The 19,545-nt window shown below is 39.7% G+C and overlaps 1 protein-coding gene across 1 annotated transcript; it reads left to right on the top strand.

Annotated features, from left to right (window-relative positions):
• The first annotated feature begins 1,112 nt into the window (after nucleotides 1–1,112).
• On the top strand, nucleotides 1,113–19,545 carry LOC139733463 (actin-like protein 6B). Its single transcript, XM_071644283.1, has 13 exons — nucleotides 1,113–1,219; nucleotides 5,662–5,738; nucleotides 6,828–7,011; nucleotides 7,536–7,636; nucleotides 9,230–9,327; nucleotides 10,215–10,309; nucleotides 12,165–12,271; nucleotides 13,435–13,583; nucleotides 14,218–14,332; nucleotides 15,629–15,709; nucleotides 17,276–17,371; nucleotides 18,058–18,168; nucleotides 19,260–19,545. The coding sequence occupies exons 1-13, from the start codon at nucleotides 1,195–1,197 to the stop codon at nucleotides 19,338–19,340; spliced, it is 1,320 nt and encodes a 439-aa protein (XP_071500384.1). The 5' UTR covers nucleotides 1,113–1,194; the 3' UTR covers nucleotides 19,341–19,545.

The raw sequence follows: 19,545 nt of genomic DNA on the forward strand, positions 1-19,545 counted from the left end.
TGCAATGGCAGGGCCCTCTGGTAGGGCAGTGGTAACACTGAAGAGGCTATAATACCCTGGGTTAATAAGACCTTATTGTTATTGTTATTATTATTCTGCATAATTTCATTATCTTGTGTGATTATTAATTGGGTGAAGTTTTATCACAAAAAGAGGTCCCTTCCTCGATCCAATAATTGGCTGAAAAATTATCCCACACCTCTCACTCTCCTAACCTCATCACCTCCGTCCCCTTTCCACCCTTACTACTCGAATCATACCACAACTTCCTCAGAGATCAACGCCAGAAGATTAGACCTATACTTTTTATCACAATCGAGTGAGTAGGAGGGCATTTCATTTTGGTCATGGTTCAAACTTCCAAAAAAAAAAAAAGTATTATTTGGCTCCTTGTACTTTTCCTAATGACAGAGTGTGTTACACTTACAGCACTGTATAACAGTCAGACGGTAGCCTATAAAACTATTTCATAAGCATTAAAAACATGTGTAAACTTTGTATTCCTCCTTTCAAATGCATACCGCATTTCTATACATACCAATTAATCGAGACATGATCACCTCAACACATAAGAGGAAAATGAAGAAAAAGTATGCTATTTCCCATTTTCCCTCTTTTTCAAATGAAGCGGCAATGAATAATGTACAAATTGCAAATCCAATTTGTTCCCGGAATAAATTTTGGAAATCAATATAATCAAATAAAGTACGACACCAATTATCCGTAAGTTCTTGAACCAAAACTCACATAATACTAAGTATACTTGTAGAATAAGAACTATGCGTCTTTCTTTATAAGTCTCTTCTTGTTTATGACAAAAATATTCAACATACCATTATAAGCTCAAACTTGTGTAAATGATACTCTATAGAACCCGGCTGTATCCAAATGAAAATCCCTCGAGGTGGAACTCAAAGAACTATAGGTAGTACTAGATACTTCTAGGTCTACTGAAGATAGATTTTTACAAAAGTCACGAAAACTACTACTGTATTCTGTGTACAACAAGAGTAATCTGTCCGCAATCGATCAAAGGTAAGTGTCGATCGATCGACGATATGGTCGACTAGCGATAGCGCGTAGCGATTGATAATTCACGCGCCTGGCTAGCTTGGAGAACGCGAAGAACGCCGGGTTGTCGAAGAGTTTGTGAACCAGCCTTCATCCCCCAAGAATATAATTCCCGAAATAAAAATGAGCGGAGGTGTTTATGGCGGTGGTGAGTATGTCATTTCAATAGAATGTTTCTATCTACAAATGGAAAATCCAAGTAAGCTTGCTGATTCGTGGATGGACAAAGGGGGACTTTGCTACATGACCTATGAACGATTTTACTGGCGGTATAAACGGTCACAATAGCGGCTCCTCCGATCCAGCCAGCTCCACCAATACAATGGCAACTACTCTGACTGCGACTCCGATACTGCACATGAGTTGACAACTGGCCTTCCAGTCAGTGTTTGGTTATTGTCAATGTTTGTTAGTGTTAGTGTTATATTTTGATATTATTCTTGTTCAGAGCTAAACATTTGGGCAATTTCGTCATTCCTGAAGTTTGTTAATTGTGGAGATGCGGAGTTAGACTCCTTCACAGTGTTACCCGCTAACCAGTGCAGTGCTGTCACTGCTGACTCAACTGTAAGAGTCCGACCTACTGGCTACGTTAATCCAAAAATGAATCGAGATTCGTATTCAAATCATATTAATTTCGAAAATGAAGTAAAATTCAGCTCAGTTAGCAACAAAATGGTGGTAGGCCTACCGTTGGGCAGTAAGCGTTAAGAATGATTTGCAATGTGCTTAATTTCATGCACACATACCCAAAAGAAAAGAACTCTAACTGTTAACGTTAACCGGTTAGTAACCCCGGGACGCTCCGTATACACAGTTGCACACTGTGGGAGCGTCCTGAGTCAATAGAGTGCTATATCGGTAAGCTTGAAAAACATACACAGTCTGTCACAGATTTTCGCACCTCCGTAAGTTTCGAATATCACGAGGAAAAAACGTACTTTTATAGTATACATAAGATTCTTATCTAATTAATACCCTTCGTTCACCTTGTTCTTGTTCACACTGGTCCAATGATCTTGAAAAAACGTTTTTTTCACGGCCATATACGGGTCCGTAGTCCTAGCTCCCCATCCCATTCACCATTTTCGAAATCAGTATGCAGTACACTGCGCACGTAAATATTCATGTGCTGGCGGAGTCGCAATGCGTTTAGCCTTCTGACAAGGCCTGCGCGCGCGCACCCACCCAGAAAGCAACGCAATATACAGCGAGAGGGTTTGCCAACAGTATGATAAAGCCTTGCCACAAAGCTACACGACTTGACGGCCAGCGCATGCGCACAAATCTCAAATCCATTGACCGTATAAGATGTAGTTCTCCCGAGTTCCTCTCGACCGAGTCGCATTTAACTCATCAAACCGAGCAGAAAGGGACTATTGCCAGAACCAAAAGTTGAACGCAGTCAGTCTTCAACATTACATCTTCACCTGTAAGTCTTCATATTGCAGAATTTTTGCGATTTCATATTGATTTTTAGGCGCTACACTTCGCCTGTCATGATCATGTCTGCTACAATGCGCAGCCCCAACACTGCGTGTTGGGGCTGGTCGCAGTTAACCGGTTAGGTACCGTAGTTAAGGGTAAACTGGGCCAAGCGGGTAAAGTTGGCCGCCATCGCGCACAGTACAATTTTATGTAACGTTACTGTGCGCGCTGGCGGCCGACTTTACCCGCTAGGCCGAGTTTGCCCATAACTACGGTAAGTTAACTTCGTTGGTCGTTAGATAAAAACCCCAATTTTCGGCCGGCCTCCAAAATCTGGACACTTGCGACCAGCCCCAACATTACCTGCGCAGTGTAGGATTTTGGATCTGAAAAGGCGTAGTATTGCGGTTAAATTTAACCTTGTCTAACGTTACTAAAAAATGTGTCAATTTGAATACTTACCGATGTATTCAAATGAATTATTGACAAGAGGAAACGCGGAACGTAATAAGTCTGTTAATAGTCCATTTCTGTCTAACGTTAAATCGATGACTTTAAATGATTTTGTCAGCAGGGATCTCCGAGATTGACAACTGCTCCGACAAAGACGGGATTTGAAACCTCTGCGCTTGCGCGAGTCAGTACTTGTAGTACTGTAGCCTTTTTGACCAGGCACTCTTGCTGCGTGACATCATGTAGCGCCCGATCACTTGCTGTGTTGCTGGTGTGGGCGCGTTTCACTCGAACCCTTTCGCTCGCCTCTGCACAGCGCTCAGTGAAAGGGCCTGGTTCAAATCAAAGGCTAAAATCATCGCAACTCTCATGCGTTATTCATATCACCAATGCGTAAAGTGCACCACGCAAAGGTTGCATCTATAGCCAAAGAATGAACGAGAGTTACGTACAGTTGTATCTATATGGAGATGATCTTGTAGAAGAAAGACGTCTTTTCAAGAGTAGCCCTACATGGGATAAACGTTGAAATTAACAAGTGAACATAACATATGAATAAAGAAATGTACTTACATTATAAAAGTAAGCCTTTTGCTGGTAAATTCTGAAACTTTTAGTTGCGCGAAAATTTGTGTTGCTTTTCCAAACTTCAACTTACAGAGATAGTGCTCTTTTGACTCACTGTAATCCCACAGTATAACTGTACAAGGAGCGCCCTGTGGTTAATCACAATCCAGCAAATTCTACTGTCATGACACACGCACATCACATCGTTTCACATGTACTTGCACACTCGTTCACCACAGGAAAGTACCTGAGTCACCTCCTAAAATCCATCTATAATTCCAAATTTTGCCCTCATAAACGCTGAATCACCGCAACTTTTCCAAAGCATGTGCAAATTACAATTAGGTCCTGTGTAAAGAATCAGGGTCGCCGAAAAAGCACTAAAAATAGAAAAATTACGCCGTTCTGTTGTGAGATTTTTAGCTTATCCCTAGCTCAGATTGTGATGGTATCCTCAAAAACACAAAATCTCTGTACGTGCCGGTGCAGTGAATAAATGTACAGGGGCTGAATGCAAGTGCAGAGTCACCAAATTAGGGCATGAATGGGTGCCGCAATGTCCCTGATGCAACCTTACGTCAACAAGGTATGGCGCGCGCTCATTTTTCAGGGGCCTTGTATTCTTACTGACATTGTGCGCATGTCTGAAATTTGGAGAGGCTGTCTGAATTTTGGGGAATTGACAAGGTGATAATATTTGGGGATTCTGTGAAATATAGACTGTATCCCCCTAATTTCTCTTGATATTTATTCATGTTTGAATGTTCCAGCGTATTTTGCCCCGTCCCACACGTACTTTTGATTTTATGCGCAAGAAAGCCATGGCGTGAGGGTGGTCGATCTAAAAATAGGTGGTCGACGAATAGTGGCCTGAAACGAAAAACCTGCAAGGCTAGAACTTGTCAGCTACAACTGTAACTCGTAAATGTAGCTGACAATGTATTGTTAATGTAATAAATGAGAAGAACACCCATTCAATTCCTGACCTGCTGAACCCCGCTGCAGAGACTCCAACCCAAAACACCTTCTGATCTGGAGATTCTCCCGCCTGAAACCCCTAGCAAACGGGAGACTCAAAGTTGATGTGTGCAAAGCGCCAAGTTCCTAGGGTATTAGATGCTCTCTGGTGCTATCTAAGGCTTATTTTTTTCATCATTATATACGATAGAAATTTTAAGTAAGAAATCCTTTCCAACGGGAGGCAAAGAGCCAGGGCGGGAGAAATTAAATCTCAAGCGGGAAAACGGGAGATTTTGCAAAAATGGGTTTTCGCCGGGAGATCTCCCGTCAAAAATAGGAGAGTTGGAGTCTCTGCCGCTGATGTGAAGATGGTGAAAATGTCAGAATAATGATTTAATGTTATAAGCTTGACAATCCTCACATGATGCAACATAATTATAACATATATCTTATACAATTTTAAGATTTTTTAGATAAACTGGCCTATTTTTGCCTCATTTTGCCTGGCTGTGTTACACTATACATAGTCTCAAGAGTAATGCGCATAGTCCTGCGTGTACATTTGTGTTCGGTGCCGTTGTAGCCATTAGGTGGCGGTTTTAGAGCCCCCGGCAAGGTGTGGATATGTGGCTATACTGTTGTAATTCACCCTGATGCCAGTGTACTACAGTAAGTTGTAGGTGTTCTGTGATAAGGACTATTAGTCCACACAGACTGGTATGTTCACTGAGATTCTATCATGACTCTCATGATCAGTTAAAATTTTACTCATTTCTGATTTCTTGCTGGCTGTTTGTAAAGGGAACCGTGCCATGTCATTGTTAGACTTTTCAGACAGTTTTCTTTTCTTCTTTTTGTAACAACACAATGATTGCACTTTTTTACCTCTATGCTCCAAAAAGTCTGAATTCAAAGTTTAGGTGGTTACATTACAGTATAAAGTTCAGTTAAGTTAAATTGCCTTCTGAACCGTGTAATGTTTCCTATTGGGTGTAGATGTACAGTATTATACATTGTAATTTACATAATTTTGTGCTCAGTCAAGTGTATTCATGCCAGTACATATGATACTGTAACATGTCTTATTCTTGGCAGTGTTTAGGATCAGGATTACACTACTGTGCTTCTGTTTAAATAGTATCACACACTCACAGTGTACCACTACTTTGTTTTCTATGGCAGATGAGGTGGGTGCCTTGGTCTATGACATCGGCTCTTTCTCCGTCAGAGGAGGCTATGCAGGCGAAGACTCTCCAAAGGTAGGAAGACTGTATATGATGCTCACATGAACTGTTCACACTTGCAACTGAATATGGCAGTATTTGATATTTTAGCGTTTGCTGCGTGCAGTGTTTAAGGGAAAGTGACTGGTGAACGAGAAGGTGTTTTGGAGTTGGAAAAACATGTCTGTAAAAAAGCATTAACTTAAGATTCACCAGGTTGGCATAAAATTGACATAAATCCACTTTCCTTGCTATGAATATAGAATCCAGTCTGAAGTGGTGATTATTCCTGTTGGCAAATACTTTATATGCCATATATTCGCGAGTCTAAATTTTCGCAAATCGGGAATACCTTATGATTTCGCGAGTGGTTTAATTCACAATCGTGGAGTCCTGCACTGAACGTAGAAGTGTATGTAATATGCGTACAATGTACGTCACATTCACATCGGGATCACAGTCAATATTTTCGCTTGTCTTTAATTTCACAAATAGCACCTGACTCGTAAAATTCGCAAAAATAAAAACCTTGCAAAATATTCGGCATATACATGTAGGTACTTGTATCCCTGCAAATGCTTGGCAAAATATCATCCTACTTAGTTATGGTCTCAGAAGCCAAGTTATTGTTTAAATGTTTGTGTTTTTATTATAACCTGTGCATGGTTACAATGTACATTGTACATTTTTATCCTCATTAATAGACATATTAGATTTTATGGCTGTATGTGTAGGTACTGTATTGTGGGCTCAGTCATGAAGGTGGGTTTTTGGTATCATTGAATCATAGGACACCAATAGCAGCTATTTTCGTGATGCGTTTTTCTTTTCACTGATATAATCAAGGTATGAAGAGAATTTACACGGAAGATTTATGACCCTTCACATTTGAAGTAAATTAAGAGAATCATGTGAGAAATATCAGGCACTTTCCTTTCTCTCAATATGGAGGATTCCCAATACATTCCTGTTTGGATGACCTGACATCTTGCTGATAATAACTATCTTTTTATCTCTTCACCTTACACCTCCCCTTCTAAAATTCTCTTTGATTCCCTGTGAATACATAATTGCTAGGAGTGCAGTGACCTCTCAAAGATAAGTCCTTTGTCTATGTCTTCCCAGGCTGAATTTCCAACCACAGTTGGCATGGTTGACTGCAAGGATGAGGAGTCTATGGATGTAGACGGCCAGTCACAGCCAGTCATTCGAGACGGCACGGCAAAGAAGCGCTACGTAATCGACACACCCTACCTCACCTTTGTGAGAGAGGGAATGGAATTGAACACTCCCCTCAAGGATGGCATGAGTAAGTCCTATCTCGGGACAGCCCAATGGTCTGACCTGTCTGTCGGACCAGTAGGTACCCATTTTTCCATTTCTTACTGCTCCATTTCTGAAAACGTTACTGGTCCGACAGTGATTTTTGCTGGTCGTGGAACGTTGGACTAGTGCCAGTGTGCAGCTTTGCCTATCTGCAGACAAATGCCTCCCTCTATTGGGACTGGTGAAGTTTTTTCCATGGATTACACACATTTTAAAATCATAGTTGCATGTTACACATTGCATACACCATATGACAAGCACACAGTGACAGGCATGCATATTGATGGCACACCGTGTTTGAAGTTTGCGAGTTTGTCGATTTGATCATACATCCCTGGTAGGAACAAATGTTGCTCGTGATTGGTGTGTACAAACCGTCATAAGTCACAAAATGTATGTCAATATGGTTTTCCAATGTCAGTTCACTTTCAAACATGGCTTCACAGTGCCCATTGTCTTTTATATTATCCATCATATATGAACTTTGTTTCCATGTTTGTGTCACAGTTGAAGACTGGGACATGTTTCAGGGAATACTGGACCATGCCTACAAGAAATACATCAAGTCTGACTCCACCCTGCACCCTGTCCTCATGGCTGAACCTGCAGTAAGTTTACCCATTCTAAGCCAAGGACAATGCTCTGAAGTGCAAATGCTGTGTCATTTTTCAAGAGTGGTCCCATGGGGATGAAATATAGTGGGCCATGGTGAGCAGTGTAGTGGGAAGTTTGATTTGTTTGAAATTAGGAATCGCAACAAGGTTTTGATGTGCTGATGAGAATAGCAGATCGTGTTTTCATTACAAATTGTAAAAGACAGAAGCCATTTTGTGAATATCTGTTTTGGAAATGACAATTTACCTCAAGTCAATGGCTATCAGAATTACAGTATTAGAGCTTGTTAAGCAAAAGATCAGAACCCTAGATGGTATTTTGTAGTAGTCCCAGTCACCATAAGTACTGAAATTTGCAGCATGCACTTGTAGGTGATAATTTTTTCATCCCACAAATCTCCAGTTGATGACTTGTACATAAATCCTCACAAGGTTTCCTAACTTGACATTGATAAAAGTAAGTTATTGGTATATCCTGTACTTTAACATCAGCTTGTTGCAGTTTTGTAATGACTGAGCAACAATGACTTTGTGTGAATAAAATTTATACTAATCAGAAAACTGGAAGGATGCTAGAAGAAGCTTATTGTTAGCAGCAGAACATCATATGATAGTTCAAGTCCAGTTTTCTACATCTTAGAAAAATTTGACGATTTTATCTACTGTAAACGTCAATATTTTCGCGCGATTAATTTTTCACGCTGAGCGGCTCGAAAACATATTCGCAGGTTCTTAAATTCGCGCTCCGCAGCGGGTTAATACACAGTCGCTGTTTTCATCCAGAGCCTCTGCTACTATAGCTTGCTATGCCAGCGTACGATAAGCGACGTAGCGAGCGGCGCGAGTGCGAGTACAAGCGCTTTACTACGTAGTACATGTATTTTACTCGATACATGTACTGTAGTACTGGTACTGTAGTCGCGGGGATGTAGCACACCAATCGGCCGTGGGCTCATTGCGTGCGGTGCGTGCGATGATACTGCTATATGCGTAAACATATCTGTACAACTGTACTACGTAGCAGTATCATCGACGAAGCACACACAATTCAGCCCGTTCAAAATGTGCATAGAAAATTGCGAAGATATATTCGTGCGTTTTTGAATTCGCGCTAGCCGAACGTAGCGTGAAATCCGCGAAAATTAATGTACCGCGAAAATTTCCACGTTTACAGTATTCAGTATGATGATACAGAGGCTATGAATTATGTGATCATCAGGGCCCCATTTCATACAGAGTTGATATGATAGCAACACTTGATAGAGTGGCAATTGTCATGGTAACAACAAGAAGCCAGCTTCCTGATTGGCTATTGCTACTGGAAGTTGCCATTCCAGCAAGAGTTGCTATCATAACATCTTCTATGAAATGGGGCCCTGATGTATCATAGTGTGTTGGGGGTGTGTCGTCGTGAGTGTGCATTATCTTTTCTCTGTTCCTGTAGGCAGTTCTTACTTTTTCTCAGTTGCTTTTACTGCACAATTAAATGTGCATCATTAACAATAGAGCAAATAAGCCTACGTGTATCTCCATGTATTACACAATAATATTGAGTTTGACTTTGCTCTCCTTTCCTTTTTGCTTCAGTGGAACACGAGACACAAAAGGGAAAAACTGACAGAACTGATGTTTGAACATTACAGCATACCAGCCTTCTTTCTCTGTAAAAGTGCTGTCTTGTCTGCGTATCCTTTGCTAGACTTGGAGAATTTCTACATAGTTATCAGTATCGTTATTATTATATTTTTTATCATGGTAGTATTGTTGTCATAATCATCATCACCATAATCATCATCACCACCATCATTAGGATTATGATTGGTGTATTACAATTAATGTATGTTTGTTCTTACAGCAGCAGCAAGACACCTAAAACTATTACTGTATTCTTGGAACCACCACAAGATACGATGTTGCACTTGTCTTCTGTTATGACTTAGTGAAATCAAGGAGGCATCAGGTATCACTTGGGGGGCAGGCCAGACCAAGTGTTTAGCCATCAAATAGCTGACAATAGCAACTTTCGTAGTGAAGCCAACCTACTATTTACTGTGTGGTGTTTATTATCCATATAAGTCTTTAATTTTGGCATAAAGTAAACCTAGAAAGTTTGTGTGTAGATATTCTTTACATTTTGCAACTCAAACCAGAAAACCTGAAGAAAAAAAAGAACTTTCATCTCAGACTTGAAAAATATTTCTCTGTATATATATATATATGTATTCCTGTGCAAATTTATGCAGTTGAGTCTTGAGGTAGAACATTTTAGCATTTGATTATTAAATTTTTGTGCAACATTAGCGAACATTTGCTTCAGATCTCATATCAAAGAGTACACACTTCTGTAAGCAGTTAGAATTTGGGTATTTATCTTCTTGTACTGCATACTTGGTGGTAAGTACTGTAATCATTACACTCTCAGTATAAAGGTACTGAATAGGATGCTACTTTTAGTCTAAATTCATGATTTTACGCTGTTAATAGTATGCAATTTTTTTGTTATCAAGTTTTGTTTGATTGTTGTTGTTTTTTTATTGAGCACTTAGACTCCTTGACCAGTCTTTTTATCAAGATTTGCAAATGGAAGAGCAACAGGTTTGGTTATAGACAGTGGAGCAACTCACACAACAGCAGTACCTGTCTATGAGGGCTATGTGAACCAGTCTGGTAAGAAGTCAACTAATGTTTTTCAAAGTTATCACAGATTATGAACACCAAAGGTGCCTGTGGACATTCCCCTCAAAGTATTCACCCAAAGCATCCCCTGCCCCACCTTTGTAAGGTCAACAAGTATTGAAGAGGGAAAAAAGTATTCAGTCTTGCTTTCAATACCCTAAAGGCTTTCTCAGTTTCCTGAAGAGTAGTACATTTTCATATATTTTTAGGGTAACTTTGGATGAGTTTTAGGATACCAGAGCTGGACATTGCTACATAGCAATGACTAGTCATTGAGGAAAGATTTATTTCTTAAAGTGTATCTGTACACTGAAATTTAGTTTTCTGACATTGTAGGTTATTGTACTGGTAATATCCCTATGAAATATAAGAGTGCAACGTTACTCACATACAGAGATATAGCAATATATAAAGAGATGTAGAGCAATCTCTAAAATGCCAAAAATTACATGTACCTTGATCTAAGAGTAGTCTTCTGGCCTTATCGACAGCATTCAATTGCGTAGTTAGATAATTTTCTGTACGATCAGTGTACTACGATACTCTCAAAACACGCAAATGTCCATGTACGCAAGCTAGGTTGGTGCTACCATGCCGCGCCGGGCCACTGACCAGGCAGCCGCGGCGGCCTCTACTCATGGGGATGCACATGGCTCGATGAGGCGATACCAATAGACAGTATTTGATATAGCTGTGTGCAGACGGAGGCGAACGAAGGAAACGTGCACACACCGATGGTCTACGCGCAGCTACTATTGCAGCACGCACTAGTGCGCGCTGATTTATTAAAATTAATATTTCACAGTTTGGGACATTTTTTGTGATGAGATAGAATTTTCTCTAGAGTTCTTAGGACATGCTCTCACACCTCTCAAATCTAAATTTTAGGGGAGAGATTCCCTTTAACCCTAACTTACCTGGGCTATTTAGCGAGCTTGAATTCCTGGGGTGGGGGAGGGGGGGCCATTATGGCCCCCCCCCCCTTCAGATCTCGGCTGTTGATCGCGCGATCGCCGCAAAATTTTGCATGAACATAAAACCGGATGTAATCTACAAGACTGTTCAGTTAAATTTTCAAAAAAATTGCATTTTCTATTTTAAATCAATTAATTATGCAAATATATGCAAAAAAAACTCATTTTTGTCTGTAATTGGCTTATAAAAGCTTGTGGAATGCTGATTTTTGGTGTAAATATTTCTAGTGACATTCCAAACATTTGTGCATAAAAAAAATTTCAGTATCAAAATTAATTTTTATGTTTTTTATTGTTTTATCAATTCTTTGTGTATTTCGTTGTTTTTTCGAACTTTTGTTTTTGTTGTTTTTTCAGCAGAATTTGTCATAAACATTTTTTGAAGCATAATTATACTAAAATAAGTTGATTTCAGCCATTAAAATTAAGAATATGAATCTTTATATGAATTAATTGAAGAAACACAATTTGTATTGACTTTGCACACAAAATCACGTTTTTGAGCAATTTTGGGGTTGACGAAAGTTTTTTGAAGGGGCGTGGCTTCGGAACGGTATGCCCGGGCGCGACAAATTTGGTCTCAAAAGTTGTGCGAGACTTGAAAGTAAAAAGTCAGCGAACGGCGCGGTCAAAAAAAAATTCGCGCCGGAATGGTCTCGGAATTCATCGGGGGGGGCATTATGGGCCCCCCAGGTAAGTTAGGGTTAAAGAATTTAGCAATTGAAAAATTGATTGTGCATGGTACAATGTAGATGAACAATATGATAATTGATATCATTCTTTTGCTTGTACTTTCGCCTGGTCTCTCTCTCTCTCTCTCTATCTCTCTCTCTCTTTCTCCCCTGTGCTCTGTAATTTTGCCATCCTGACAGCTATTGTCAAGAGCCCCCTCGGTGGTGATTTCATCACAATGCAATGCAAGGAGTTCTTTGACGATGAAAAGATTGAAATCGTGCCATCCTACATGATCGCCTCAAAGGTAAGATATATGCAGGCTGTGCCTCCCTTGCTTCTACTTCCTTAGCTGACATTCAATCAGATTCTGTGTATGCAGAAACCATACAGTAGGGCAACTTAAACTCCACTACACATGCATGTTGATTATCAACCTGTCGAGGATGAGTCCCGAGTATACTCGGGCAAGTGTGTATGGGAAATGCGTATTGTAGCAAAATCAGCCCATCCTCAACGGGTTCAAAAGAAGATCAGCACCAAATGAATGCCAGGATCATAACTGCTCTGCATTTTCTGATCTTACCCCTAGATGTGTAGTCAACAGAAATTGTATAAATTGAATATTCATGAAGGCTAGTGTACAAAGAATGATGTGAATATTTGTAGCAAGATGTAAATGAGAACATGTATGGCAGTGGAACATAAAAGGCTTGCCAGTCTGAGCTAGGTCAGGCAAGGATAGGATTGTTCATGAGTGAAGTGACGTATGACAGATGGTACTTGAAGTAGTGTATTTTTTGGTGGACTGCAATGATAAGAATATACAATCCTGTTCAAAATATATCCCTACTATACAAGCCAGCCATTTCTGTGTTGCATGTAGACTATTACAACATAGGCAATGCATTCCATGCGCAGCTTTCTCATGAGATTAGCCTGAATTTACAAAGGTAGTACAAAATTCTGTTCTATGGATCATGAGTACTATTAATATTAAATGCAAAAGACATTTCACATATCGTCGCTGGGGTGACAAAACCTCGTATCTCAAAAATGTCAAATGTTCAGGAGAGCAAAAAAACATGGCGGCCAAAGCACTATGGTGAATGGGAAGGCCTTTCCTTTGACATGTCATGGTGACTTCATTTTTTAAGTAAGACAGTTGGGATTTGGCCAAGACAGCACTTGACCCATTATTTGACCATTAAGCTAAAAAAAAAAAATTGACATTTTTGAGATACGAGGTCTTGTCACCCCAGCGACGATATGCAGAGATACAAACCCACAAGGTGTACGTTTTTTGTGTTTTAATTTTAGTCCGTGGACTAGATTTTAAGACACGGCTTTGACTTAAACTACCTTTTGTAAGTTCAGGCCATTGGCTTTGACTTTAACGGGATAACATACTACCAAAGTTGTAGGCTGTGATTTATTTCTGTGTCATGTGGCATTTATTGTATTCAAAAGGAAACTGTAAAAGAGAACGCGCCGCCCAACTTTAAGAAGAAAGAGCTGCCCAACGTGACGAGGTCGTGGCAGAACTACATGGCCAAACAGCTCATCCAAGATTTCCAGGCCGCCACTCTACAGGTGTCAGACACACCATACGAGGAAGAGTAAGTACTCCTGGAGTCTCCATGAATTTGAACCTCAGTCAAATATTGACTCAATGATATTATGCTGGCCATTCAGACGGACAGTGAAAAATTGCCATACTAGAAAACTTGCTGACTGGAGTGGGATTCTTCTAACTTTGTGTGAAGTGTGCCTTGACATTTGCAATGGGAACGCAGACCATAGAAAAATTACTTACATTGTTTGTCATGTAACTTGCACTTGATGTTTGGAATCCTCCCTTCAGTCACACACCAGACATGCAGCTAGCCACCCAAGACATTTTACTTCCTAGCCAGAATTGCTTCACAGAAGACTGCATCACAAATTGTGCATGTAAATCAAAGTATTAACAAAGACTTGTGATGCTTTTAACTGCACAGTTTTTCTTTGCAATTAAATTGAACAAAAATTGGAGATAGTATTGTGAAATTTGTAAAGCAACTGTACCTACTGTGATTTTTTTTTTTTTTTTTAAAGATTTTATATGTTGGATTGTCTATAGAATATGCTGGATGCAACTATGATTATAATGTCACAATAGCCTGGCTAGCTACATGTAGTTACACATCCGCACATGCCGGAGTGGAAGTCATGTGTCTGATTTTGCAACATTTTCTGTACAACCTTTCTCAGAGCTGCAGAACAAATGCCAACGGAGATCTACGAATTCCCCAACGGTTACCATCGAGAGTTTGGAGTGGAGAGGTATCGGATTCCAGAAACGCTCTTCGACACATCATTGGTGAAGGTAGCGTCACATGATTGTGTTTTGTTTTATTTCACGTCATACTTTGGAACACGATCCATGATGATGATGAGAATTTTTAGTGACATCATTCTTAAACACTGTAGACTTATGTCCTGTCTTCAGCGAGGCCCCTCTAGTATAGCCATGATTGAAGTATTTTTTTAGACAGAGGGTAGCAGTCTTCATGTTGCAATCAGGCTGAAAGACTGCCAATTATTGATCTGATTGTAGCATTTACTTGGTCATACAGCAATGACAGATCTATGTGAAGCAGTCATTGAATTTCTTCATTCTTTGAAAACAGACAAACCAGGCAAAATATACTACCTACGATACCTCCTGCGCCTGATGTACCTGTACAGTTGTGTGGTGTATGTATATTTATTACAGTGGTAATGTTTTCTACACAGGTTATCATTTGCAGTCCTGAGAAGTCTGTTTGGTCACCTTTTCCCCTCCACCCCCCCCCCCCCCAAAAAAAAAAAGGAGCTATATACCACAGCTGAGAGACACTGATTTAGGGGAATGGCAGTTGTATTACTGTAAAAGTGGACATTTTTGCGGTGTTGAAATTTTCCCACATTTCGCGCAACCAGAAACTACTGCAAAAATAAAAGCACGCAAATATGTTTGCGTGCCATGTGTTCCAGTAGTTGATGTCTTGATTCCACGAAATTAAAAACACACGAAATACTTCTTATGGCTGGGCACAAAAATAGAATTACGTTAAACAAATACATACTGCTACTGAACGTTTTCGACGTGCACTCTTCGGAGTAGAAACCGCACGTATGAAACAGGAAGAGCGAACATAACAATATAAGCAAAACGAGCAAACCATTCAAGCGAAACAGTGCGTACGCTGATTGGCTACCGTAAACATGAGTCAGAATCAAAAGAGCGCCAATGTGCGTACAAACTCCTTTTGCCTGCATAGAATAGGACTGGTCAGCTGAATGAATGTAGCCTCAAGCATACGCAGGTGAGCGTCGCTCCGGGCTTTACTGACTATGCGAAACTGTGACGAGGTGAATTAGTCGTGCGAAAATATCCACTTTTACAGTATTCTTTAGCAAGATTTTAAGCAAGCAGTTTCCACTTTGAATCTATTTATTAAATCAAGACAGACTTGTCTACAGAAGTCTCTATCATTTAGTAGTGAATTTTTCAATCCCTTGATCTAAGTGATGTAATGCAAAAAACCTGCAAACAGTCTAGATCAGATACTAATAGCCAGTCAGTGCTGTCACATTCATCTTTATATCATTGTGTCTTCTGTGTAATTTCTTGTGACAGGGAGCAGACGGGAACAGCATGTTAAGTATGAGCCATGTGGTGACTACCAGTGTGGGCCTGTGTGATGTGGACATCAGAGGGGTGAGTCAAGCTCTTTGGCAAAACTAAACACCAGCGTCAGTCCAATGGTCCCAGACCAGTAAAAATCACTTTTGGGCCAGTAACTTTTCAGGAATTGCTAAATTTACTGGTCAGACATGACAGGTAAAATAAAAAAAAAATACATTGTCGGGGCCAGTTTGAAAAAAAAAAGTATAGGACCAGTAGGAAAAATGGCTAAGTGTGCAGCCCTGTCATTGGTGTGCTTTAAGTGCTTTTTAGTGCACAGAAGCTCTGTGATATTTTTTGTCCCCGCCGAACGAGTTCGAGCAGGGGACTATGAAACGGGCTCCGTACGTGTGTGTGTCCGTCCGTGCGTCCGTCCGTGTGTGCGTCCGTGTGTGCGTCCGTGTGTGATCAAAATGTTCAAAATGCTACTCCTTCGCCATTTCTAACCCGATTTTGATTCTGTTTGCTTTATATGATAGCACTACATGGGAGCTTTGAAACTTCTATACAGAATTTCAATTGTGACCTTTGACCTTGACCTTTGACCTATATTGTACATTTTGCTTCAAAATGCTACTCCTTCGCCATTTCTAACCCGATTTTGATTCCGTTTGCTTTATATGATGGCACTAGGTGAGGGCTTCAAAACTTCTACACAGAATTTTGACCTTTGACTTCTTTGACCTTTGACCTTGATTTTTGACCTATATTGTAAATTTTGCTACAAAATGCTACTCCTTCGCCATTTGTAACCTGATTTCAATTCCGTTTGCTTTAAGTGATGGCACTAGGTGAGGGCTTCAAAACTTCTACACAGAATTTTGACCTTTGACTTCTTTGACCTTTGACCTTGATTTTTGACCTATATTGTACATTGCCTACAAAATGCTACTCCTTCGCCATTTCTAACCCGATTTTGATTCCGTTTGCTTTATGTGATGGCACTAGGTGAGGGCTTCAAAACTTCTACATAGAATTTTGACCTTTGACTTCTTTGACCTTTGACCTTCATCTTTTTACCTATATTGTACATTTTGCTACTAAATGCTACTTCCGGCGGGGACATATATTATGCACCGCGTAATTTCTACTTTTCCTTGTTACTTACTGTCCTACAGATACTTAGCCATGACTTGATGTATGAAAACTACCCATATGAAAATATGAACCTGCCAAAGATAATACGGGAACTTGTTGACTCATTTGTAATGTGTTAATTTAGAGTCTCTTCATTTTGAAGGCATTCTCTGTGAACATGAGTTATACAAAAAAGTCAGTGCAGAATTTTCATATGGGTTACGCATCACTTGTGTTTATCCGTTTATTGTCAGATATCAAGCCTTACAATGTTTGTCATGTACGCTTCAAATGGAAGGGAGAGCTGCAGGTTCAGTAATAAATCATCTCATGCTGTATTTGTGCCACAGTGCTTGCTTTGTTTTATAATGTTTCTCTGTGATATTTAGACAGAGAATATAAAAAGAACTGGATAATAAAAAATATGAAAAAAAAATATAGAGCAGACCCATGTCATCTATTGATATACTATGTAAAGTCATCCTTTACATGTCTAGTCTTGGTGTTTTCTTTTTGTGGTAGGCACTCTACAGCAATGTCATTGTAACCGGGGGCAACAGTCTACTCAGGGGCTTTACGGACAGGTTACACAAAGATCTCCAGGGCAAGATTCCACCAGTAAGTATACTACCGGTTTTGGGAGCAGTGTGATGACTAGTAAAATTTATCAATGACATCAAATGAACCTGCAGAGGGAATGAGTCTTGGTAAAGAGAGTCAAACCTGCTCTAGTTATAACCTGTATGTAATGATCATCTGCCAATGGCGACCGCATGGAAATACCCCACAAAGAAAGCTTGTAGTTTAATCACTTATGAATAGTAACCACCTGTGTAATTCGACCAGGGAACGTATGTTTGGTTTCTATTAGCTGAAAACTGTGCACAATTATCACTCAGCAGCATAGAAACTAGTTTTCTCTGGCCATTGCGCTAAACAAATTCCAGGAAATTCACCTTCAACAAAGCCAACCAGTGATTGTTTTCAAGGGGCAGGGCTACTAGTGTGTGCAAACGCATGTTGTATACATGCATTGTGTGGTATCATGGTGTGCATGTAATCCTACAATTGTATATTGGACACCTGAAATATCTATCATAAGTGTCAAACAGGATGAACTTGTTTACAATGACAACCTGGCCATAGTAACCACATTTTATGTTTCTCTTGTGCAGTTATAAACATGTAGATTCGTTGTAGGTTCTCTGTTTATTCTTGAACATGTTATTGTCAGCTTTTTTTGTTGTTTGATGTGTATCAAAGCAACATCACTTTGATTTTATCCCTTGTCTTTGGTTTGTCAGAATATGAAGCTGAAACTGATCTACTCCAGCAGCAACTCATCAGAAAAAAGATTCAGCTCCACAGAACGGCGGTTCAGTTCATGGATAGGTGGCTCAATACTGGCATCATTGGTGAGTGTTGGTGTAACAACACAGGAATAAATGCATGGGACCACAATTATTTGATTAGCATATACTTAAACTGATGTAATTGTTTTGCTGTAATAACGCAGGAATGAATATACAGGGACAAAAGTATTTTGACGTACATGTTAATAAAGGTTACATAGGGTGAGATTTACAAGACACCATAAGGAAATGCTGAAAGGACTGCCCTCATGCCATACCTCTTGCTATGTTATATAGTCAACGCCATGCGAACCTTGAGAGATCATATAATTAATATATGTATAGAGATATGATTGGCAACCGTAGACGGGAGTCAACCTGGGGGTATGTCCATTTTCCCTGCACATTTGGCTTGGGCAAAGAGCTATAGCTATATGTCACAATCACTTTTGTTTTCAAATTCATCTGGTAATCTTTTACTCCGTTGTATTATCTTAATGAATAGTGTTTAATAGAGGACATAGGCACTTTATAATGTGCTGGTATTAAAAGTCAATCACTGAGATGACTGTCATGAATTATTTGACAAAGACATCTTGCAAAAATGTTCTTGACCATGTCTTCAAGCAAGTAATAATGTAGTGGAAAGTGGGACAAAACTTGATAGTGTCAGTGACCTGCCTCAATACCTTTCATCCCTTTGTCCTAAGGCCAGCAGGAAAGACTACCTCAGCCAGATAAAGCTGTTCCCTGATGTTTTTTTTTTTCTCTCATTTATTCATATACAGTGTACTCCCGTTATAACGAAGTCCTCGGGGACTGGTGGCTTTCGTTACATCAAAATTTTATTATAACCAAACAACATAGTGTATAAAGATATATAAATGATGATTTGGGGATCCGAATTTTAATTTCATTGTAAAAAGAATTCTGTTATAACCTTGTTTGTTAGAGCAGGAATGCATTGTATCATTATTTAAATATTCATTCATTCAATGAGTTATTCATTTATTTATGCATGTATTCATTCATTCATTCATTCAAGTCATTCATTCTATCGTTCATTCACTTATTAATTCATGCAGATATTTGTTCATATAGTCTCTTGTCAATTCAATTATTTATTCATGATTTTGCTTTGTTTTCAAATGCAGGGCACATTCCAGCAAATGTGGATATCCAAACAGGAGTACGAGGAACAAGGCAAGACAGTGGTGGACAAAAAATGTCCATGAAGGCACTTACCACCTTTTTAAGCCAGGATGGACCTATCTACAGCCAGCATGCATGAGATGGAACAATGCAGTGTTGGATCCCAAACTCTCAATTTGTAATCAGGAAATTGCCTAAATGCAAGACACAGTCATCTGGACGAAACCTGGACAAACACACACCTCACCACAGGGATTCGATAGCAGAGACTTCTCAGCTGCTGCCATT

The sequence above is a fragment of the Diadema antillarum genome, unplaced genomic scaffold, assembly GCF_040938485.1.
Source record: "Diadema antillarum isolate AM-2024a unplaced genomic scaffold, OU_Dant_1.0 scf00000025, whole genome shotgun sequence".
Lineage (NCBI taxonomy): Eukaryota > Metazoa > Echinodermata > Echinoidea > Diadematoida > Diadematidae > Diadema > Diadema antillarum.